General features: G+C 32.5%; 3 protein-coding genes and 1 long non-coding RNA gene across 5 annotated transcripts; 2 read left to right on the plus strand and 2 right to left on the minus strand.

The window, feature by feature from the left end:
- Nucleotides 1–537: 537 nt before the first annotated feature.
- Nucleotides 538–2,354, minus strand: LOC125583965. 2 transcript variants are annotated; one of them, XR_007320975.1, is made up of 2 exons: nt 1,945–2,354; nt 538–1,863 (listed from the first exon to the last, which is right to left on the minus strand). It is a non-coding gene; the product is annotated as an uncharacterized LOC125583965 (long non-coding RNA). The 2 variants fall into 2 exon arrangements; XR_007320974.1 differs by having other exon boundaries at nt 975–1,841.
- An 8,654-nt stretch (nt 2,355–11,008) lies between these two features.
- Nucleotides 11,009–13,186, plus strand: LOC106437387. The gene is made up of 6 exons (XM_013878285.3): nt 11,009–11,191; nt 11,274–11,367; nt 11,577–11,946; nt 12,033–12,681; nt 12,772–12,815; nt 12,896–13,186. Exons 1-6 carry the CDS (start codon nt 11,149–11,151, stop codon nt 12,929–12,931), a joined length of 1,236 nt encoding a protein of 411 aa, XP_013733739.1. The 5' UTR covers nt 11,009–11,148; the 3' UTR covers nt 12,932–13,186.
- Nucleotides 13,187–16,082: 2,896 nt separating this feature from the next.
- Nucleotides 16,083–19,618, plus strand: LOC106424894 (delta-1-pyrroline-5-carboxylate dehydrogenase 12A1, mitochondrial-like). Its single transcript, XM_048751600.1, has 15 exons — nt 16,083–16,323; nt 16,614–16,693; nt 16,798–16,901; nt 17,004–17,071; nt 17,178–17,349; nt 17,488–17,571; nt 17,665–17,769; nt 17,839–17,952; nt 18,043–18,174; nt 18,254–18,343; nt 18,438–18,527; nt 18,607–18,819; nt 18,910–19,020; nt 19,095–19,174; nt 19,260–19,618. Exons 1-15 carry the CDS (start codon nt 16,232–16,234, stop codon nt 19,396–19,398), a joined length of 1,674 nt encoding a protein of 557 aa, XP_048607557.1. The 5' UTR covers nt 16,083–16,231; the 3' UTR covers nt 19,399–19,618.
- Nucleotides 19,619–19,752: 134 nt separating this feature from the next.
- On the minus strand, nt 19,753–21,275 carry LOC106347833 (probable inactive poly [ADP-ribose] polymerase SRO5). Its single transcript, XM_013787441.3, has 3 exons — nt 20,631–21,275; nt 20,156–20,516; nt 19,753–20,054 (listed from the first exon to the last, which is right to left on the minus strand). The coding sequence occupies exons 1-3, from the start codon at nt 21,092–21,094 to the stop codon at nt 19,944–19,946; spliced, it is 936 nt and encodes a 311-aa protein (XP_013642895.2). The 5' UTR covers nt 21,095–21,275; the 3' UTR covers nt 19,753–19,943.
- Nucleotides 21,276–23,082: the final 1,807 nt, after the last annotated feature.

Below are 23,082 nucleotides of genomic sequence, written 5' to 3' on the forward strand. Positions count from 1 at the left end.
TTTTTCTAACCAGTTTTTGAGGATGTTTTTAATACTTGTATTTATTTTAAATAAAATTGCATACAAATGTTTAGAAATTTTCTGTAATGAATATTGGATGATTTATATACTTCTAAATTTTAGAATTTGAAGAAAATATTTTTATTCACCATTTTTTGTTTACAATCATTAACTTTGTTTTTAAGAACAATCAGATTATTACAATGGTCTTTGAAATTATTTTCTCTTTTTATACTTTCTGACTTGATATACTTGGGTAATGTACATGATTTCAGCGCTGGTTAAAGAGTTTTGAGGTTTTTTCTTGAGAGAAAACAGTTTTGAAGTTGGGAGGAATGTCAGGTTCGTGCATTGATGAGGTGTGTTGAGTGAGTCATTTTTTCTTAGGGAAATGCATCATGTGGTCTCGTGATATTCGCGTTTATCAGTTTTTATTCTTGAGCGGAGACATGTGTAGGCTTTATAGATTTTCTTTTTGTTATATGATAATGTTGATTGTTTGTTTGTTTGAAAGGCAAGCAAAAACTCTGTAGAAAATAAACAATGATTCTTTTCATATATTAGAAATACGAAAGGTAGCAGTACATAACAACCAAGCTTGTACTTTTCTGCGACTAATAGCGTTTCTTAAACTGGCAGTTAAAAGACGCTAATCACAACATTAGATAGAAGCAAACATGCTCACTTAGGAAGGATGGTTCCCGGATGGAGAAGAGCTTGAGCTTGGTCGTGAAGCAAGAAGTGAACTTTAGTAATAGCTTCTGAAATGCAATTACTTCAGCAAAGGTAGAGCAGCAACTGTAAGTTCTTGCCTCTGGATTGGGTTTAGTCTGCTCATTTCTCACTTTTGGCCTTTCATATCTTTATGTTTGTAAGTATGTTGTGGCAGTACGTTGCATCGTTGGCGAGAGCCCTCCCCTATTGCCATGGAAAGCACGTGATACATATATAAAGCTGGAAATTCTATTGACTGGTGATCATGTAACAATTTTAATCTTGCTCCACGAACGACATATGACTGAAATTTGGCTTACATATTTGTGTATTCTCTTTTCCAGCAATAGAACCATACACATCCATTCTTATTTACAAAAGGGCTACATGTTTTCAATCGTAAGAGTTAACAACACACATTCATCAATGCTGGTTCCAGCCACAACTAATTTCTGCTCTCAACAATTTAGCTTCATTTGTTTCTTTCCAGACAACCAAACCGTTTATCATATCCACGATCTGATGGCCATAAGCAAAGAATATTAGGACGGCAATTAGCAACCTTGCACAAAAGAAATTGTGTTATAACCAACAGAAAGGTCGAGACAAACATGTGCTTAGGTAGTAGATGTCATTCAACGGCTCAAGATTCTTATTGCAGCCATAACAAAGAAAAAAGAACATGCAGTGTCAGGACGTGAACAAATTGCTGCATCACAAAATGTAGCTGATGACCCTTCGGAAAATATACCCATTTATATCATGAAAAACCGACAATAATATTTTATTTTGAAATCAGAAGACAGATAAAGCAATTGAAGCCTTCACCGTTATGGCTTTACATATCATCATCAAAAACTGTATTAAAACTGCAAAGATTCTGAGAATCCTTAAACTCTCCAAAGACAAATAAGTTTCTCTCAAGTGAAACAATAACATAACCTGCTCGAGGAAACTCGTCGGAATATTGTTGAATTACAAAAAAAAAAAAAAATTAGGAAGAACAGACTTACGTTAACATCCACCAGAAGCATATCTACCCACATGAGCTCCCCACCGCGTTTAACGTTCCTGGCCTCCCAGAACCGCAGGAGCCTAGCCTCGACGACGGAGGTACACTTGCCGGACTTCAGATCAGAGAAAAGAAACCTAGAGTTAGCCATATCAAAATGTATGAGGATGAATAAAACAGATTTGAAGAGAAGACGTGTTGTAAGGGAGAAATCTCACCCCTATTTATACATAGATTACACCGCCTCTTAGCTTGAAGATTGCTTTGAATACACATCGTGGGAGAGCGATTTGAGTGGATTAATCACGAAATCTTAACTCAGAGCGTTACATTTGGCGAGGGAAAGCGGAAACGTCATAATCTCGCCGTCGAAGGATGTGGGACGCCTCTCTCGTTCTCTTGTCGGTCAGAGACGGTTTATGTTTGTTGGGCCAAAAAATGAACATACTCAGCAACAGAAAGCCCATACAAAATATGAACAATCGAAAGCCCACTTCGCTGAATCGGTAACAAAACGGATCCGACGTGTCAAGTTGTAGACGATCGACTTTCCAGGCTGCATCCGACATGGAGGCACATAAGAGAGGCAAACAATGCTTTTTTATATATACTAGGGATTAATCCAGACTACGCCCGAAATTTTTATTTTTTTCTAATTTAAGTTGTTAAATTATTTATATTTAGATTATGATATATATTTATATAAATGTTAAGATGCATGTCATAATTAAAATTTATTTTTAAATTTTAACACGTTAAATTAACATATTTTTTACTATTTAAATATTTTTTGTAATTTTTTTGGCTATCTAGTTATCATATTTAGCAAAAACTATCTGTTGAGTGTTAGAATAAATGTTTTAGATATTTAATTAAACTGCAGAGTATTTTCGGATGGACCACATGCTCAACAATCGATCGATCCATAAAAAGATGGTCGATCTCCTTGGCCAGGTAAGTACAATTTTAGCAAAAATATATATAACTATTCTTTTGAATATTGTTTTTTGAATTGTATTTTTTGATTAAATTATTGTATTATAATGTTTATGTAAATATTTTTTGTGATGTATAAATTTGTGCTGTTAGTATACTTAACGTAGATGATATTGATGTTTAACAAATTTTTTTTCTGGAAATAGAAAATAATGATATATCAAAACGTATCTAATACTTGTTAAATGATAGTATAATGTAAATTACATCTATTATTTGAAAATAACCATTTGTTGTTTTTATTTTTTTTTAATCAGAAATTATTTTTATTTATAAACATTATTCATATATAATATAATAGTTTAAGTTTGGAAGATTAATCTATATATATAAATTATGTATATTTTTTAAAAAATAATTTAAGATATTATATATTGAGTAACTGAATAAAAGCTGAATTTCTTATCTTGAAAGTGAAAAGTTTATATTTTTGTCTTCATGTTATACTCACAGCATTGATATTTATAACTCAGTATGTTTTTAGAAAAACTTAGTTTTAAGTAATAAACGAATTTAATAAATTAAATTCATTACATATAATGTTCTGTAAACTATATTTGAAAACTCTCTAAAATTATATTTTAAACATAATATTACTATTATTTAATTTAAGTTATTTTAAGCATAATATATGCTAAACCAACTTAAATTATATTTACAATAGGACCATCCTAAACCGGTTAATAAACCAAAAACAATATTAAACCAACATGAACCAATACTTGATTCGGCGAGGAAAGAAGTGTTTCGGGGTAAACGCTTGAATGGTTATTAACTGTAATGGTTTGATCATAAAAGAGTTAGTATGAATATTAACAATAAAATTAAGGATTAGATTAATTTAGATTTGTAAGAATACCTTTGAGTCTATGAAAAGCAATTCAATTCCCATGAATAAGTTTGGCTTTTGGAAGTTGCGGGTTCCCAACAATGAATCCACCTAACAAAAAGTTTGTTGTTATAAAAAATCTCCTTCAAGATTATTAAAGGTTTTTGGGACGGCAAGAGTTGATGGTGAAACCAGTTTTTGCTCGAGTGCTTTGAAGTTTTACTTGATAGTGTGAGGTTGATGTTGATGGAATAATAGATTTTATAGGGACTTTCTTGATGTAAAACTATATATTTTTATTTTTTTTTGTTTAATGTGGTATTTCCATTTTTATATAATTTACTACTATTTTAAGATAGATGTACATTTAAGATAGATGTTTAAATCTTAATGTACTTTTTCCATTTTTTAAAATGTTTATTTCCATTTCTTATATTTTTTATTTATGTAATATCTATATTTTATATTTTAAAATATCATCCATTTTTTAAATTGTGTATTTACTTATATTATATATTTTACATTTTAAGATAGATGTTTAATGCTTAATGAACTTTTTTCATTTTTAAAAAAAATTGTGTATTTACTTATTATTATATATATAATTCATATATTATATATTTACATTATTTACTTATTATTTATTTTCCTCTATATGTATTTCCATTTCTTGTACTTTTTATTAACTTAATATCTCTATTTTACACTTTAAGATAGATGTTTAAATCTTAACGTACATTTTTATTTTATTAACTTAATATCTCCATTTGTTATACTTTCTATTTACGTAATATCTATATTTTAAATTTTAAGATATATTTTTAAATCTTAGTGTAATTTTCCATTTTTAAATTGCGTATTTACTTATATCATATATTTACTTATTATTTATTTTTCTTTATATTGTGTATTTATATTACTTATACTTTCTATTTACTAATAATTTTATATTTTAAGATAGATTTACATTTTAAGATAGATTTTTAAATACTAATGTACTTTTTCAATTTTTTTTTAAATTGTGTATTTCCTTTTCTTATACTTTCTATTTGCGTAATATATATATTTTACATTTTAAGATAGATGTTTAAATATTAATATACTTTTTCCATTATTTTTTAGTTGTGTATTTCTTTCTTATACTTTCTATTTACTTAATATATATATTTTGCATTTTAAGATAGATGTTTAATATTTAATGTACTCTTTCCATATTTTAAAAATTGTGCATTTACTTATTATTGTATATATAATTCATATATTTATATATTTATAATATTTACTAATTATTTATTTTTCTATATATTGAGTATTTCTCTTTCTTATACTTTATATTTAGTTAATATCTATATTTTATATTTTAAGATAGATGTTTAAATCTTAATGTTTTTTCCATTTTTAATATAAAACGACAATGTTTAATAGAAGAATTTAGACAAATAGTCAAATAGTTATATTTACGTTTTTTTTCTTTTTTATAAAATGGTAATGTCACTTTATGGAGATAAGCCGTTTTTTTAAGTGAAAAATAGTAATCTTACATATGTTTGATGTAGTTTTTCCATTTTTTTTATGTTGTATGTTTTGCATATTATTGTTATTTTTAAATGTAAAATGGTAATCTTACATATGTTTAATGTAGTATTTCTATTTTTTATGTTGTATGTTTACATATTATTTTTTATTTTCTAAATTATATATAAGATTTTTTTTTTACAAAATAGTAATGTTACATTATGGAGATAAGTCGTCTTTTTTTTTTAGTGAAAATGGTAATCTTACATATGTTTAACGTAGTTTTTCCATTTTTATGTTGTATGTTTACATATTATTTTTTAAAATAAAAATTTAAAATGGTAATCTTACATATGTTTAATGTAGTATTTCCATTTTTATGTTATATGTTTACATATATTTATTATTTTCGAGATTATATATAATGTTTTTTGTTTTTCTTTTATAAAACGGTAATGTTACATTATGGAGATAAGCCGTCTTTTTTTTAGGTGAAAAATGGTAATTTTACATATGTTTAATGTAGTTTTTCCATTTTTTTGACATTTTTTATGCTGTATGTTTACGTATTATTTATAATTTTCGAGAATTAGTAATATTAAAATGTAAAACTATATTTTATGCCACGTGTCATCTTTCGGGAGAAATTTTTTTCGCTGATGTGGATGCTCCATATGTTTAATGTAGTATTTCCATTTTTTATGTTGTATGTTTACATATATTTATTATTTTCGAAATTATATATAATGTTTTTTGTTTTTTTTATAAAACGGTAATGTTACATTATGGAGATAAACCATCTTTTTTTTTATGTGAAAAATGGTAATTTTACATATGTTTAATGTAGTTTTTCCATTTTTTATGCTGTATGTTTACATATTATTTATAATTTTCGAAAATTAGTAATATTAAAATGTAAAACTATATTTTATGCCACATGTCATCTTTCGGGAGAAGTTTTTTTCGCTGATGTGGACGCCCTATAGAGCCTCAAAAGTTCCCTTTAATTTATTAGTAAGAACTAGGGGCAGCCCGGGCTACGCCCGGGATTTTCCTATAATTTTTATATATAATTATATTTTTATAACTATATTTTAATATATTGTATATTGACATATGTTACAAATTATAAATTTAATTCATATATATTTTAAAATTTTTCAGTATTTAAAATTTGTGATATTTTTGTTACTACAAATACTATAACATGATAAGTGAAATGAATAAAAATAATTGAATTTTTTTATATATAATTGAGTTTTTGTTATGATCTGAATATTATTTTATCTTGGTTATATATAAATAACTTGTAAATGTAACCAACCTAAAGCTTATTTTGGGTTTAAAACCATTAAATTCATAACTTTCAAGTGAATTAGAAAATTTATTTTGATACATATATAATCAATTTTGTTCCACCTCGAGTTAAAGCTATTTTTGATTTATTTGCACTATTTTTATTTTTTCTCTATATATATAATCAGTTTTAAACAATGACCTAATCGTATTATGAACATACGTTATTTTCTGACAATGGGCTGTTGAGCAAAATAAATATTGACAAAGTATAACAAATTATATTTTGTGCTTAAAATCTATATAGCTGTCTTTGAATTACACATGATAATAATGCATGATATGTAACCAAAGATTTTTATAAGAAAAATAACAATATAAACAACTCGTTGCTTTCTTGTTTTGAGTGTCCTATCCTTATATTTTTATTCTCAATCTTGGATAATCTTCTTTACTAAATATGATATCAACTTCTACAACCTTCTTGTTTTTTTTATTAGTTTTGCTACAACCATTTGGTAATTTGAACACAACCTAGAAATATAAGAACCATATTTTCAACATGAAAATTTGTACCTTTTGCAAAACATTTTTCTAAAACCACCTAAAGCTAGAAACATTGTACTATGTCGTTTGTACCGACAGAACTTAGCAAGTAAATCTCAAATAAACATATATTTTTAGGTATACGAAAGAGAGGATCGATTGTAATCTTACATTTATTTTATAATAATCATTTAAGAATGTTGACAAAAAAAAATCATTTAAGAATAGCATCTCCTTTATTTGAAAGTATAATTTAATTTCATTACAAAAGAGAGCGGTTTCTCCACTTAGCACATATAGGTGTAATATAGTGTATTGCTGCTATATTTGATGAAACGTACTGTAAAGTCATATATTTTATGATTGCCTTCTGATAGCATTGAGTTATCTAACTTATCTTCATAAGGACACGCTTTTCATAAACTTCATAGTAATACACATCTGAATTGCTTATAAAGAAATTCATATGAGAGAGACCAATACTTAAATTTCATATATACAACCTTAAATTCTTAATAATAATTAATACCTCATTTTTCACAACGAATAACAACGCAATCTCTCAGTGTATCGAACAAAAAGAAGAGTGAGTATTGCTTGCGAACAAATACCAATGTCGATGTATATAAGACCAGAGCCACGTCAACTCTGATTCCTTTAACCGGAAACCACAGAAACAGCTCTTGTACGCCGATATTCTCGACAAATCACTGATGTGAGCATAACTTATCCTCCCCGTAACCTTCGTGTCGTAACGTAGCTCTGTCTCGTACTTGGCATCTCAAGACTGATTCAAATAAACAGACTATGTCTTGATTGCAAGACTCTCTAACTTTTTATATTCTTATTAACTTGGTTTTCTTACATAATGAGATAAGAGAAAACAAATAGATTCAGCATAGACTGACCTGTAAAATACGTAATCAGGGGCTTCGTGTCTTTACTGCCTTTTGAACCCAACAACTGAACCATAATAAACTATAGTTGACTACTTAATTATCTTACTTACTGGTTATCATAACAAAAATATTTAATAAGACATTTACCGATAGTAGACCTTGTCTCCTTTGTGAGTCTGAACATCACATACCGAGGCTTGAATTGTAAAGAATGAATAATTCAATATTGATTCATCTTTCAATCACGCAGATTAAGAGATCAAATTCACCATGTAAGTTGGTACCAGTTGCTTCCCAAATTTAACGGGGCAAAAGAACTTTTTCAGCATAGCTTGTCACCAATCTGCAATTATATCACATCAGCTGACTTCTTCGCATAAACTTAATGAGAAACAACAACATAAAGAAAAGGAGATCAGATCGACTGATTGCAAAGGTACAGGATTGTGGAAAACAGAGAATACCAATGAGATCAAATCAGATCGCCTATACCTGATGTTAGAACAGCAAGCAGAACCAAAACTCCACAGATTTCATGGCGAATGCATGGGCTAATCATCTCGTCGTTCTTTCATTGATTATACGGTACATCTGCGGCAAGTTTTGGATCAACAAATGTGAAAAGAAAGGATTCACCAAACGGACTTAAAATATCTCATTCAAAAGAGGCTCAATGAAGATAAGAATCTGAACGCCAAAAATAACTGAAAGCTAATATGATCATGGGATTTTAAGAAGAGAAAAAAGACAAAAATACCATTAAATCAAGTTTTTGTTTCCAAACTAGGACACACAAAGTCAAAAGTCACAAAAATAGCACTTAATGTTTTATCAAAAGTCACAAATTTAAGATTTAGAGTTAAAGGGTGGAGTTTAGAATTTAGGGTTTAGAGTTTAGAATTGAGATTTTGGGATAAGATATAAACTTAAAAAGTTGCTATTTTAGTCATTTTAGTTTTTGAATGCTATTTTTGTGATATAAACTTAGGTGCTATTTTGGATATTTACACTTTTAAGAATCGGATACTGGAAATTTTTTATTTTATTTTTTATCACAGACTGTTAAGATGTGTTCAAGGGGAGAAGACTTACCCTTTTATAGGTAAAGAAACACCGCCTATAAGATGGATGATTATCATTGAATGAGATCATGTCTTGCTTGATTTGCGTTGATGGAGTTAAGAATTTTCTTTAATTCAATGAATCAAGACACTCGTAACGTCTCAGAGCTAAAGACCAAAGAAGAAACGGCGCAGTAAAAGCTTGAGACAGTGATTCTTCCCAACGATTCGTATCTCTCGGCATGCTAATTCTCCATTGTTGGTCTGGAGATGGAAGAAGAGGACTAACCCGAATTTCGCTCTCGTCTCTGGCGGAGAAGGCTGGAGCTTTCTTTCGGGCTGGAACATTTACAAAACATAATAGCAGAAGATTAGCCCATTACTGAGAAAGCCCACTAAAAACCAAATGACGAACAAAATTCCTAAAAGATTGGACACGTGTCAAACCAAGAAATCTCTACTTAATGACGTGTCTCTCTCACCGGAGAGAAAACACTTAGAAGACTAGGTTAAGACCCGTGTCTTGCGCGGAATGAACATTATATATATAAATTATTTTATATATTATATGTTTACAACATATTATGAAATAATAAATATATATTGAATAATTAAAAAGTCATTATCTACTACTTATATAATTAAATTAGTGCGGACATATAAATAAATTTTATAAATCGAAAAAATATTTTTTCTATTTGATATGATGTATAATTAAATTTAAATGATAGTAACATACATATGGTATATTTTAATATTAATATTTATTGGATGATGTTTTTTGCTCATATTTTTTTTTTTATCATTTGTATCTGTTATAGCAAAAAGTCTAAATTAGTGATAACAAAATTTTCATTGTGGGATTAATTGTTTACGTAATTAATAACATTTTAAAAAATTAAGTCGTCAATATTTTTTTCAAAATTTTTATCAAAAAATGTTCAAAGTAAATTTAAAAATTAAGATATTTATGTATTTTTATATGGCATATAGTTTAATTAAAAATGATACATAGATTTATATATCTTTTATTTTTGATACTTATTAAATGAGACTTTCAACTTATATATTTTTTAATTATTTGTATCATGTCATAACAAAATTTTTAAATCGTAGATCACAAAATTTGAATGTGAAATTTTTAACAGTTTTAGTAATTTATACTCGTTTTTAAAAATTCAAAATATAATATATAAATAATTTTTAAAATTTTTATTATATGGTTACTATGATTGTATAATTATTTTAATAGCTTAAAATTAAACAAATATAATTATAATACACACTTATTTTTATCAAATCTTTATTATTCAAAATCATTAATTGTCATATATACTTTAGCCACATTAGGCAATTCCGTAATCTTATTTAAGGAAATAATGAAGCACATTAATATTGTATTTATTGTGGTTTAATAAAAAGTTTATTATATATTTAGATGGACCAACCTATTTCTCTAATAATTCTAAGAATCATTCTAGTGATGACACGTGGCTACAAAAAAAATATTGCAATGTTTCTCAAATAATATATATAGGGGATATAGATTGGAGGGAGCCCAAAATAAGCCCAATAAACATTAATGGGTCTGCACTTTTAAAAGGCCCTTGAATCTCAACCTTTAAAACAACGGTTTATCATTTCAGCGGCGCGTTATTTGAATTCGAATTTTTGGAGAATAACTACACAGAGACCCCACACAACGGAGCGTCTGGGAAATGGTAGGCCCTCAGATTCCAAATATTCCGAATCGGACCGTTCGTATTGATTCTACTCAGAAGACTTCGACAAAGTTCCCGCTCTCAAGGCAAACTGCAACAAAGATTTTAGGTTAAGCGTGTATTCTGTAAACTATTCAAAAGTGGACCCTTGTATTTCAGATATCTTCTTATTCAACCCCAAACTATTGATTGAACCAAATCCCCATTCTAAAGTCACGATTACATGATTCCTGAAAATCATTTTTTTGTCAAGATTAAGAAGCTGTGAGTATATAAGAATAGTTACATACATAATTCCGAATTTCGTTTTCTCCATTAGTTATTGGTCAAATGCTAATTAAATTGGACGAAATTAGCATAAAAAGAAATATTAGGGGTAGCAAGAGAACGTAGCATATATATAGTACAGGGGGCACACGCGAGTCTATTATTTACAAAAAAAATCAGATTGCTTTGCTATTATAAGTCAGCTTTTTCCGCTCTCAAATATTTCAAAAATTGAAATCTTCAGTTTCTTCCCACTCCAGAACAAACAAGCAAACAAAGCAAAGGAGCATCCATGGAGAAATCGACGGAGAAGAGCGTGAGCTCTGTTGCTTCTGGTAATTTGATCTTAAACTCCTTCTCTCTTAGATCGTCGATTCCCGTTTCTGATTCGTGATTTCTCTAATCTGATCGGAATAGGAAACTCAATCAACTCGAAGCTGAGGTATCCTCTCAGATCCAAGGAAGGGAAGCCTCCTGTTCCTGATTTCTCAGGCTCTTCAGCGCCCAGAAGGTACTGATCATAGTTTTTGCACCTTTCGAATTCCTCCTGATGAAATGATGATATTCTAGATCTGGTGTCAATGATACATTGATCAGCCTTAAGATTGTATGATGCATCGCTAGGTTACTGTTTTGAACGTTTCTCATGGCTTCGAATATTAGGATACAATGATAAATCTTCTTATGAATTGAATTTGTGTGTGTGGTTTTGGATCTCAGGGGACGAGTTGCATCTGCTGTTAGTCAGAGTACTACGGTTCTTGATCTCTCTGCTTTGAAGAGTGTTGATCGAGCCAAGCCGCCAAGAAGAATGTCGATTCCAAACAAGGCCTCAAGCAACTCTTCTGCTAGATCTGTAAGCAGCAGCGTCACTTCTTTGTCGGAGACCAAGGCCAAGAGACCAGTGGGCAGTGCCAGGAGCTTGAATGTTACGCCTGTCTCTAGTGTGATGAGAACAGCGGCTCGGAGAAAAGTTGAGGATTTGTCTTCCTCTGCTTACTGGCTGACTCATATCAAGCTTGCTGAATCAGTGGCCAAACATTCGATCTCTCTTGGGTTTTTTAAACTTGCTCTTCATGCAGGGTGTGAGGTAAAAATATTGTTGGTTCTATGAAAGTTTGATTGTTTTTGTTTTGATTAACTAACTGTGTTTTTGTGTGTGTGTTTGGAATGTAGCCACTTGACAAGATGAGAGAGGAGTTGAAATCATATGCTGCTCGCAACAACATGGATGGGCTTGCTGATGCTATGAAGGAACTATCTGAGCTGTACTGTATCTCAGAAGAATCCAAGCAGACGCAGAAGGTCTCAGAGACCAGTTCTGTCGTGGCTGAAGAAACAACTGCTTCTTTGAAGAATGATGATGATGTCCAGAGTTTACTCTCCACTCCTGTAGCTTCGAACATCACATCAGAGATCATGAGAGAGGATGTTTCCCAAGATTCAGCTGTCATAGAAGAAGCCAAGGATGAAGAGGTCTCTGAAAACATTCCACAAGAAAGAACTAGGAGGTCTTTGGATGTAATCAATGTGAACCAAGCGGATGTTCCAGATGTTGTTCAAGGATCAGAAGATGGAGTTCCAGTGGTGACTGTAGTTCAACCTTCTGAGAAGAAACGTGCAAATAAGAAGGAGACTGTTTCTAAGAACAGCCTGCCCGTGAAGACAAAGAAAGCAGTAGCGACCAACTCTGTCAATCCAAGAGCAGTTCCAGAAAACAAGGACAATAAGTCTCAGAAGAAACCTGAAAGGATCACTAAGCCAAGGACTAACAAAGTTCAAGAAGACACTAAGAAGTCCACCAAGAAAGCTGTTGCTAAAGAAGGTAGTAAATGTTATTTCGTATAGGTGAAGTTAAATCTCTGAAGCTTGTGTGGTTCATTTGACTGATAGTGCTAAATGTTATTTTGTATAGGTGAGGTTAAACCTCTGAAGCAAATGGAGAACAAAGAAAACTCTGTAAGTAAAATCTTCTTTAGTTCAGAGAATCAAATCACTTCTGTATCTAAAAGAGACTAACACGAGCTTGCTCACTGCAGGTTGTTGTTGGTGCAGGAGAAGAAGTCCAGGTTTGAATGAAGGACAAAGAAGCGTTTCTTCACATCTCTCAATCAACTCTTTTTTTACTTTTCTTTTGGTTTGAATGCTTGTTCAAGGTACATAGTTGAAACTTGAAACGCGTTTGCAAGTTCGGTTTGAAAGAACAAATATTTTATTTGCTTGGTTTTGTAATTGTGTTATGTTTTTTCTACCCCTCTCTTCATTTGAGATGTCTTTCTGTTCAAGTTTGTCTATTCATAGTTATCAAATATATTTCTCATTTTAAAACACTTATAAATCCCATTTAATTCAATAGTCAATAAAACTGAATCATATGATTATTATACATAGCTCTGCTCTACAATCTCCATTACTCTCCTGTTATATTCTTGCTTGTTCTTAATGAACAACCTTGCAGCTTTTGAGTTTGCTGGCGAACTAGGGTTTGGGTCACAAAGCAGAGACTGTAGAAAAGCAAAAGAAACTAAGATGTTGGTTAGGTTATGCATAAACCCCACAATGCAGAAGACGCAATCTGTAAGTTATAAACCTGGATTGATGTGTGTATGAGACAGTAAAACTAGTGTAGATAAAGATCCAATCTAGAAACCCCACCGAGGATCCGAAGATTGGTGAACACAGGTCTAGAAGACGATCTGAAAGGAAAGAGAGATCATCTCGAAGATGCTGGATTCGTGTGATGATGGTGATGATAAATGTTGAATGATGATTATGATAGAGAGAGTTCAAGGAAGAAGATAAAGTTTATGTTTTTGATTCCTTACTAGGTAAACACTAGCGCTAAGCTGCGGGAATTGTTTCCGTATTTTTTATTAAAATATTTTCAATTTGATAATTGTTATTTGTTTAAATTTAAAGTTATTAATATTTGAAGATTTTTTTTGTACCAAGATGTTTAAATTTAAAGTTATTAACATCTTTAGATAGTCTTTAATCTGTCTCATGTGGATATTGGCGATCAAACTTTTGATTGGGACAAGTCAAAATTGTAACGACCTAACCCGGTGTTTCCTTTCTAAATCTGGTTTGTTTGGTTCAATTAATTAATTTTAGAACCCAAGCCAATTATTTAATCCTTCTCAAGCCGGGTAGGTATTTATATTGACGTAAGTACCTCTTTCTCTAAAACATGCGCCGCCTTTCTCATCCTCTCTCCTTCTTCGATTTCTCCAATTGTATACCTCTCTCTTATTCCTTCTCTTCTCTACTTCTTTTTACTTATATTCTTCTTTTTATTTGACGTTGTAATTGTACCGATATGGAGAGGAGTGTTGCGATCGTCACCATCTCTTGTCTCAATCATCAACCGCTCTTCTCACTACAATCGCTCGACGTCAGAGTTATCACAGTCCACCGGAAAGCTGCTCTGTCAGTGCGGAGTCCATGATTCTATAGCCACTCTTGTCATCGTGTTGTTCAGTCGTGTGCCAAGAGGAAGGTGATGTCCAAAGAGATGCGATCTGTCATTGCTCTTCACCACCGTGAGTTAAGCACAACCGAAGCTCACAGCCATGTCATCATCCACACCCTTTCCGACGGAGCCACCATCATCAACCGTGAGCCTTGCCGTGAGGTGAAGTGCTCTTTATCCGGTTACTTGTGCTGCAAGTAATAGGTATAAACCCTAAATATAATTATCTCTTTATTGTGTATATATTTCATGAATTTTTTTTTCTTTCCGGTCTGTGTGACATTGATGAGAAATCGAGATCTACGGCTAAACCCAAAATATTGCAAGAAGAATCTATTTGGCTACGATGGAGCTATGGGTTATACCCGAGACTGGTTTGATATTAACAAAGTCGCTTATTAAACAAATGTGTATGCTTATGTGTAGTTTACTAAAAATGATGTGTAAAAATGAAATGTTTTGATTAGTTTTCTTACTTTTTTCATTTATTGACATGACAGTTTCACATGCTTTCTGATGTGTCATTGTTTGGAGAGAGTCTTTTGCTATTATTGTGTTGATTCCCAAAGGGATAAACGTTTACATATAGTTGTTTACTAAACCATAAAGCCAAACCAATTATTAAAGAACTAAACCAAAGAGATTAAATAACCAAACCAAAAGGATAACCAGTTTATCCTGTCACATAGTATTGCAGAAACATCGTATATCCATTGGTTTTGTAAGATATCCAAGCAAATGCTTCCATCAGCATAAACTGCACATAAGTCCACAAAACCAAAGTAAGTCGTCGACCAGGCACTCGTATTTGGTCTTTGCTATTTTGTTCAAGTGAATGATCGATCTTTGAAACATCCGTGAAACAAAACGAGAGAGAATCAATATATATTATCTCTTCACAATCTACAGGTAGAAAAAAATGAGCAAGACAAGAATAATGAGAAAAAAAGACAAAAATAGCACTAAATCAAGTTTATGTTCCCAAACTATCACTCAAGGTCAAAAGTCACAAAAATAGCACTTAATGTTTTATCAAAAGTCACAAAATTAGGGTTTAAAGTTAAAGGGTGGGGTTTAGGATTTAGGGTTTAGAGTTTAGGGTTTAGGGTTTAGGGTTTAGATTTTAGGGTTTAGGGTTTAGAGTTTAGGGTTTAGGGTTTATGCTTTAGGGTTTAGGGTTTAGAGTTTAGGGTTTAGGGTTTAGAGTTGAGAAATGAGGTTTTGGGGATAAGATTTCAAATTTTGAAAAATAAAAAAATTAAAATTTTCAAAGGATAAACTTAGAAATGTGCTATTTTGGTCATTTTAGTTTTTGAGTGCTATTTTTGTGATATAAACTTAGAAATGTGCTATTTTGGAGATTTGCCCGAGAATAATAGTCTAAAACTATTTTCTTCCAATATTTCAAGGAATTTATTAATTAATGGTTTAGCATAAAGACAAAAACAAAAACGTCAACACCCAAGCGGACGTGACTCAGCAAAGCTATCCCCATTTTGATACTATTAATTTAAAAATTAAGATTTATAGATACTAAACTCTCTTTTATTTACATCCAAATCTGTTCAGTTTTACAAATTTCATTTTTAATAAAGAAGATTAACCTTCTTACTCCATTTAGTTAGAGGAGATTAGAATATGTTTCTGCATCATGATGAGTCATCATGGGGTTATATAACAAGCGATTAAAAACTATGGCGTTGAACGTTAAATAATAATAAAATAAAGGGAAAAATCAATAAATATCTACAAAAATCATTTACGTAATTCAATCAAAATCAATTAGTCTCCTTCCGTTTTATAAGCCAATCACTCAGTTACACCACCACACACCAATCTCGTAATCCTCCAAAAAATCGTCTCGAGTTTCATCTTTCTCTCCGTCTCTTTTGGATCTTAAGCAATGTACAGAGCTTTGGCGAGCAGAGGACTGAGAGCTAAGTCTCTCTTTGACAACAAATCCTCGAGCTTCCTCGCTTCTTTCACATCTTCCAGGTTTGATCTCGCGAAGTGATGTTTCTTTTATAAGACTGCTGTTCTTCGCCTTTTTCTTTGTTTGCATGTTTTGCCTTAGCAGTAGTCTCAGTAAAGATTTAATTAAAAGTAAAAAGACAAAAACTTTAGCAAGTTGGTGTTATAAAAAAAATCTGAGATTTGGATTTTGGTCTTTGTTACATCATCGAGTTTCCGCATCTGACAGTGTTTTATGTAATGGTTAGAGATCCGCTCTCTCATTACTGTTGACAATGTTCCTGATGTGACCGTTGCTTACCGTTTTTTTGCAGGTTGAATCATTCCATACCTTTTGCTACCGTAGATGCGGAGGAGATATCTGGTGCTCACCCTGCTGAAGTACAGAGCTTTGGTACGTGTCGGATCTCTCTGATCGCTCATTGTAGCCATAGCAAATGAGTGAAAGCTTCTTGCTTTTGTGGAATCTCTGAGATCTACTTTTCTTTATGTCTACAGTGCAGGGAAAGTGGATAGGATCTTCAAACTACAACACGCTTCTGGATCCTCTCAATGGAGAGCCCTTCATCAAAGTTGCTGAAGTGGAGGAATCGGGAGTTCAGGTGTGGAGATCATCCATCAAAAAAAACATTAATCGTAATAGCCAACAAACATGGTCTCCTTCACAATTCTAACTTTGATCTTTTCTGTGTTTAATGTTGCAGCCGTTTATCGAGAGCTTAGCACAGTGTCCGAAACATGGTCTGCATAACCCTTTCAAATCTCCAGAGAGGTATGATCTGCTTGGTAATTTTAAGAAGCTTTATAAATATGATCTATGTTTCTGCCATGTCATCTCATTTCAATATACTAAAAGCCTACGGTCATGCTTTCTGCAGATACCTTTTATATGGAGATATCTCGACAAAAGCAGCTCATATGCTCGCCTTACCTAAGGTATCTGATTTCTTCACGAGGTTGATTCAAAGGGTTGCTCCAAAGAGTTACCAGCAAGCTGCTGGAGAGGTCTTCGTCACACGAAAGTTCTTAGAGAACTTCTGCGGTGATCAGGTACCTGAAACTCTCTACACATTTTTATTTATGTTGTCACTTTCAAGAACTGTATACATTCATTTATGTTGCTGTATCCCTGAAGTTACAGCTTTAGAATATTTGTTTAATGAGTCTGCTTCGCTTTGTTTTTATCAGGTTCGGTTCCTGGCAAGGTCTTTTGCAGTACCTGGGAATCACCTTGGGCAGCAAAGTCATGGCTACCGCTGGCCTTATGGTCCTGTAAGTCATTCTTACTAAGATGCATTGTAACTTGTGACAGTTCTGTTTTCTGCATTGTTTTTATGAAATCGTTAAATTAATTTATGTTGGCAGGTAACGATTGTTACACCATTCAATTTCCCACTTGAGATTCCACTGCTTCAGTTGATGGGGGCTTTATACATGGGTAACAAACCTCTACTTAAAGTGGACAGCAAGGTATGTACTAGTTATATGATCTCGGCACACATGTTCTCCTTTTTCATGATTGTTTCACTATTGTGGTAGGTGAGCATTGTAATGGAGCAAATGATGCGGTTGCTTCACTACTGTGGTTTACCCGTTGAAGATGTTGACTTTATTAATTCCGATGGCAAGACTATGAACAAGATATTGCTAGAGGTTTGTGCTCTGGAATACACAAGTATATTTGTCTCCACATGTTTTTTTTTGCTTAAGATGAGCTGGTTCCATGTTTTGCCTATTTTGCAGGCGAATCCAAGGATGACACTCTTCACGGGCAGCTCCAGAGTAGCTGAAAAGTTGGCACTTGACCTGAAAGGTCGGATCAGACTGGAAGATGCTGGATTTGATTGGAAAGTCTTGGGACCTGATGTTCAGGAGGTTCCTTATTATATATTCTATTTCAATTAGTCTCTTTAGATGGTGAGTGTAAATCTTTGACCCGGTGTTCTAATGTCAGGTTGATTATGTTGCATGGGTATGTGATCAAGATGCATACGCGTGCAGTGGACAGAAGTGTTCCGCACAGTCTATGCTTTTTGTGCACGAGGTTGGTGTTGGTGAAACTGCCTTTGAATCTCCTTTTGTTGCTTCCAGTTTCTAAGTTTGTCTTTGTTGCTTTGAATGTGTTTTCTTTCTACCAGAACTGGTCAAAAACACCTCTGCTTTCAAAGCTAAAAGATCTTGCAGGAAGACGCAAGCTGGAAGACTTGACCATTGGTCCTGTCCTAACAGTAAGTTTCATACTTTTGCTTAATCATCCAATATGAGATTGTATCATTGACACTAGTCCCCTAATATTGCTGTTTACAGTTTACAACTGAGGCAATGGTGGAGCACATGGAGAATCTGCTTCAGATTCCAGGCTCAAAGCTACTCTTTGGTGGGAAACCATTGAAGAAGCACTCTATTCCTTCTATCTACGGCGCTTTGGAGCCCACTGCAGTTTATGTTCCCATTGAAGAAATCTTGAAGGACAGTAAAACCTACGAACTCGTCACCAAAGAAATCTTTGGACCGTTTCAGGTATAATATCATCTTCTACTACCTGAATGATTCCCGTGTGTTTCCTTGCTGAAAATAAACTTTAGCTATGTTTCTGTATCTGATGTCCAGATTGTAACGGAATACAAAAAGGATCAACTTCCTCTAGTGTTGGATGCTTTGGAGAGGATGCACGCTCACCTAACTGCTGCTGTTGTTTCAAACGATCCCATCTTCATCCAGGCAAATCTTCTCACCATCCTCATCAATCAATCAATCTCTTATCTCTCTTCTAATGATGCAACAAATGCGTGCAGGAAGTGATAGGGAACTCGGTGAATGGGACTACATATGCTGGACTCAGAGGAAGAACAACTGGAGCTCCTCAGAATCACTGGTGAGATTATTAAAAATCCCCTCAAACTAACATCTCTCTTTTTTTCTTTGAGAAGAAAAGCTAAATGCTTATATTAAAAACACAGGTTTGGACCTGCTGGAGATCCAAGAGGAGCAGGGATAGGAACACCAGAGGCAATAAAGCTGGTGTGGTCATGCCACAGAGAGGTCATCTATGACTATGGTCCAATTCCACAAGGTTGGGAGCTTCCTCCATCTACTTAAATGAGCGAAAGAGAGCACTTAGTTTTGCTGTAAGCATCGAATAAAAGTGGAGTTTTGTAGTTTACTACCTCTCTACTGCTTGTAGTTTCAGTATTGAGGGGGGAGGTATAACAACTACTTTTGAATCATGAAATAAAGCGTTGACTTAGTTAGTCAATGGCTGAGGCTGGTTATTATTATTGTGAAACTCTGTTGAATCTTATTTATGTTTTTTTTTTTTTAACATTTTAGATCCGTTTTCTTTTGTTTTTTTGTTCGGAAATCAGCTAAAGAGAAATGATACAAATGTTGTTGAAAGTATTATGAAAAGTCAACTTCGTTAATTTTCTTCAGTTAAGCATGTTGTTAAACCTATTGATCATAAAATAGTCTATTGGATAATATAAAATTTCGTCACTATCAATGGAGAAAGACAAACAGCAGAGTCCTCTCATGTGTTACACACATTACAAATCTCTGAACCGGTCTTGATCCTTGTGATGCTGAAAACACTGAGGAGAATCCATAAATGCAGCAGAATGATGATCTCTCTGCAATGGAGTCTTTTACTGTTGTTGTACTTTATTTCCAACAGCTTTGATGATATGTACAAGCAGTTTGTCTCCGGTTATTCTTCTGACTCGCTGTATTAGTTCGCTCCGCGAGATTCTCATGTTCTGTTGTTGTTGTTGAACACAAAGGACGCAAGAATCAGAAATGTGTGAAAATTACATGAAAATGAAGCAAAGATGGAAGAAGAAAGAAAGAGGACACTTACTTGCTGATCTCTATAGTGTTTTTGAATGATGAATATCTGAGGAGGAGGTAGGAACTTGGATAATGCTTTGATCAGTAAAGGAAACGGCATCCATGGCGATCTCAATCTCCTTGGACTGTTGAAGTTAAACGGAGTTTTGAGGCAGACAAGAAACTCAGGCAAGACATGTGTGTTCATGTGAGTGCTCCACACAATATACTTCTTCGGAGAAGATAAATTATCTACACCAGAATCAAACTCTGGAGAGCTAGGACACGACTGAGACGACCCTCGTGGAACAACCTCTGACTTCCCAAGTACAACTCTCGAAAGCAGCAAGAATCTCATCCCATCTTCCGACTCCGCAGCTGAACCCTTCACACTAGAAACACACAAACAATGAGACCAATGATACAAACCTTTTCAAGAAACAGAGATACCTGAAATTAATAATAATAAATAAAAAACAAAAAGATTAAAAGAGATTTAAAGTTACCATTCGAGAAGAGCATTATCAGGAGAGAGATACAAGCCACGACCATAAGAACCATCGTTACTCGGCTGGCTAAATCCATATTCTAAAATAGGCTTCAACTCTGTTTTCGTGACGGCGCACCAACCGTATTTGACTCTACTCCCGCCGCCTTCTTCACCGACGTGTTTCATTTCCACCGCCTCTTGAAAAACCTGGAAAGTCTTGAGCTTTGCACGAGACCCGAGGGTGCGAAACCCGTTTCTGAGGATGGAGAGAAGCTGGCATTGATCTCCGAGACCAGACTTACAGTTACGGTAGATTAAATCGTAAGCTTTGTCGCCTTCAAACAACTCCATGAGACCGTGTTCATCTGCGAAAGACGGTCTTGGTTGCTCATAACAATCACAGCTTCCAGATTCAGATATCGTTGATCCTTTTTGCTCCGAATCTAAACTAGCTTGAAACTCGGTTCTTGCGTAATCCATTGGAACAATAAAACAATCAAACCGTGTGGAACACGAGGTTTGAATAGTAGTATTGTGTGTTTATGATTGATGAGAAAGAACAAGAGAACTTGAGCTCCAAGTGCAAATATATAAGGAAAGAGTTGCATAAATGGAAAGTGGGAGAACCGCCTTTGGTTACTGTAATCGGCGGTGTTGCATTTGTTTATATATTTATAGGAAACTCCTTTTAAATCTAAGAAACTCGGAAGTCCTTGTCCTTTTCTACGTGGAGAAGACGTAAACAAAGTTTAAACACGCACTATTTAAGAAAAAAAAAGATTTTATTATTATTACAGGGCAAAAGAAAGAGATTGTCTAGTTGTACAACTAGTTAGGTTAGCTTTCGTCGAGCGCTAGCTGTTTCTATCTTACATGGGTAGATACCGTGTTGGAGTCAGCAGGTTTGGCTGATAATAAGAAGACGAAAATACCCTTTAGATAACGTGGGCTGGATTTTTAGGAGTAGAAGGTGAAATAATGAAGAACCAGGTGTTTTGTCCGCATATGCGCACATAATCGTTTTACTAATAATTATTAATATATGTATTATGATTTAAACATGATGATAATTTATTCCGTATATTTTTAATCATTTTAGTTTTCTTTGCTTTTTATCTCGGTCTACATCTTTTTAACACAAAGCAAAGCCATAAAACTATGAGACCATGAGAGCATAAATATATATCAAATATTGCACACAATAAAATAAACTAAAAATGCAAACTTTTTTTTTGACAAAGAAGAATGTGAACCTTGGTCTCTATTAATCTACTTTGTATTTTTAAACAAAAAAAATGCATTAAATTACCAAAAAAACATTGAAACACACAAACTCAAGTAAACTTTAGAAGAAAACTTTTTGAAAAAATGAATTGAGATAATGATAATATTTCATTGGTTTACTTGATAAATATATACATTAACTTATCTTAGTATTTCATAAGTTTACATTTCATAAAACAAAAAAATAGATAATGATAGTTTTATTATTATAGTTATTATACATAGTTTTATTATTATAGTTATTATACAATGATAAATCTAATTATCTATAATATCTACTTTAGCCGTTTTAGAAACTAAACCATTAAACACATGTTCATAACATGATTACATAGTGAACTCTCTAAACTTAATAGCAAAACATAAGTTTTCTTATATATTTAACAGTAATAAAACATACACGTGAAATAACTACCATTAAATAATAGAATAACTAATTCATTATTCCAAACTGTATGTAACAAAACCGATTTGCTTCCTAGTCTTTCAAACTCAACGAAAGAAAGAAAAACATAAAACTCCAACTAAACATAAAACAAATATCGAAAGTATATAAAATATAGATGTCAAGAACACAAAAAAGATCTAGAGCTAAAGAGAGAATTAAGCTTTGATGTTGTTTATATAGCTGTTAATGCAAACAACTCCAACCAATAATATTGTTTGACCTGCACAAAATGATTGAACCACTGAAAAGAGAATGTCCACATCAGCATGAAAGTGATGAAGAGAACACAAGCAATTGAAACAACCAGAAAACACTATACCTAGAGGATGAAACAAAAACTATAACCGATACAACTTGGAATGAATGAGAAAAATGAAACTATATAGTTTAAAACCTCTTACGTCACATGAAAATAAGAATTGGTCTTCACTTGTGATAGTTAAAATATTTATAGTTCTAGTTTCAATTAGAAAGTCCGAGATGGTTATATTATTTAAATTAATAAATTAATGATTTAAGCTAAAAATAATAAGAATATGACAAATAAGCAAAATTAACTAAAATCATGGAGAATGTGATAAATCAGCAAAATCATAGATATATTATTTAAATTAATAAATTAAATAAAAATTTCAAAATATTTATATTATTTAAATTAATAAATTAAATATTTAAGTTAAAAACAAACAAGAATATGAAAAATAAACAAAAATTAGTTAAAATCATGGAGAATGTG

Source organism: Brassica napus, chromosome C3 (assembly GCF_020379485.1).
Source record: "Brassica napus cultivar Da-Ae chromosome C3, Da-Ae, whole genome shotgun sequence".
Classification (NCBI taxonomy): domain Eukaryota; kingdom Viridiplantae; phylum Streptophyta; class Magnoliopsida; order Brassicales; family Brassicaceae; genus Brassica; species Brassica napus.

What these genes read in the sequence shown, in the direction of transcription:
- LOC106437387 (XM_013878285.3), top strand. Translation starts at nt 11,149, where the DNA reads ATGGAGAAATCGACGGAGAAGAGCGTGAGCTCTGTTGCTTCTG. An exon ending in GAAAGCTGTTGCTAAAGAAG is followed by an intron (nt 12,682 to 12,771) that starts GTAGTAAATGTT and finishes TATTTTGTATAG; the next exon opens with GTGAGGTTAAACCTCTGAAG. An exon ending in TGGAGAACAAAGAAAACTCT is followed by an intron (nt 12,816 to 12,895) that starts GTAAGTAAAATC and finishes TGCTCACTGCAG; the next exon opens with GTTGTTGTTGGTGCAGGAGA.
- LOC106424894 (XM_048751600.1), top strand. Translation starts at nt 16,232, where the DNA reads ATGTACAGAGCTTTGGCGAGCAGAGGACTGAGAGCTAAGTCTCTCTTT. An exon ending in ACCGCTGGCCTTATGGTCCT is followed by an intron (nt 17,572 to 17,664) that starts GTAAGTCATTCT and finishes TTATGTTGGCAG; the next exon opens with GTAACGATTGTTACACCATT. An exon ending in CTATGCTTTTTGTGCACGAG is followed by an intron (nt 18,344 to 18,437) that starts GTTGGTGTTGGT and finishes TCTTTCTACCAG; the next exon opens with AACTGGTCAAAAACACCTCT.
- LOC106347833 (XM_013787441.3), bottom strand. Translation starts at nt 21,094, where the DNA reads ATGGATTACGCAAGAACCGAGTTTCAAGCTAGTTTAGATTCGGAGCAA. An exon ending in GATAATGCTCTTCTCGAATG is followed by an intron (nt 20,517 to 20,630) that starts GTAACTTTAAAT and finishes GTGTGTTTCTAG; the next exon opens with TGTGAAGGGTTCAGCTGCGG. An exon ending in AACACTATAGAGATCAGCAA is followed by an intron (nt 20,055 to 20,155) that starts GTAAGTGTCCTC and finishes CAACAACAACAG; the next exon opens with AACATGAGAATCTCGCGGAG.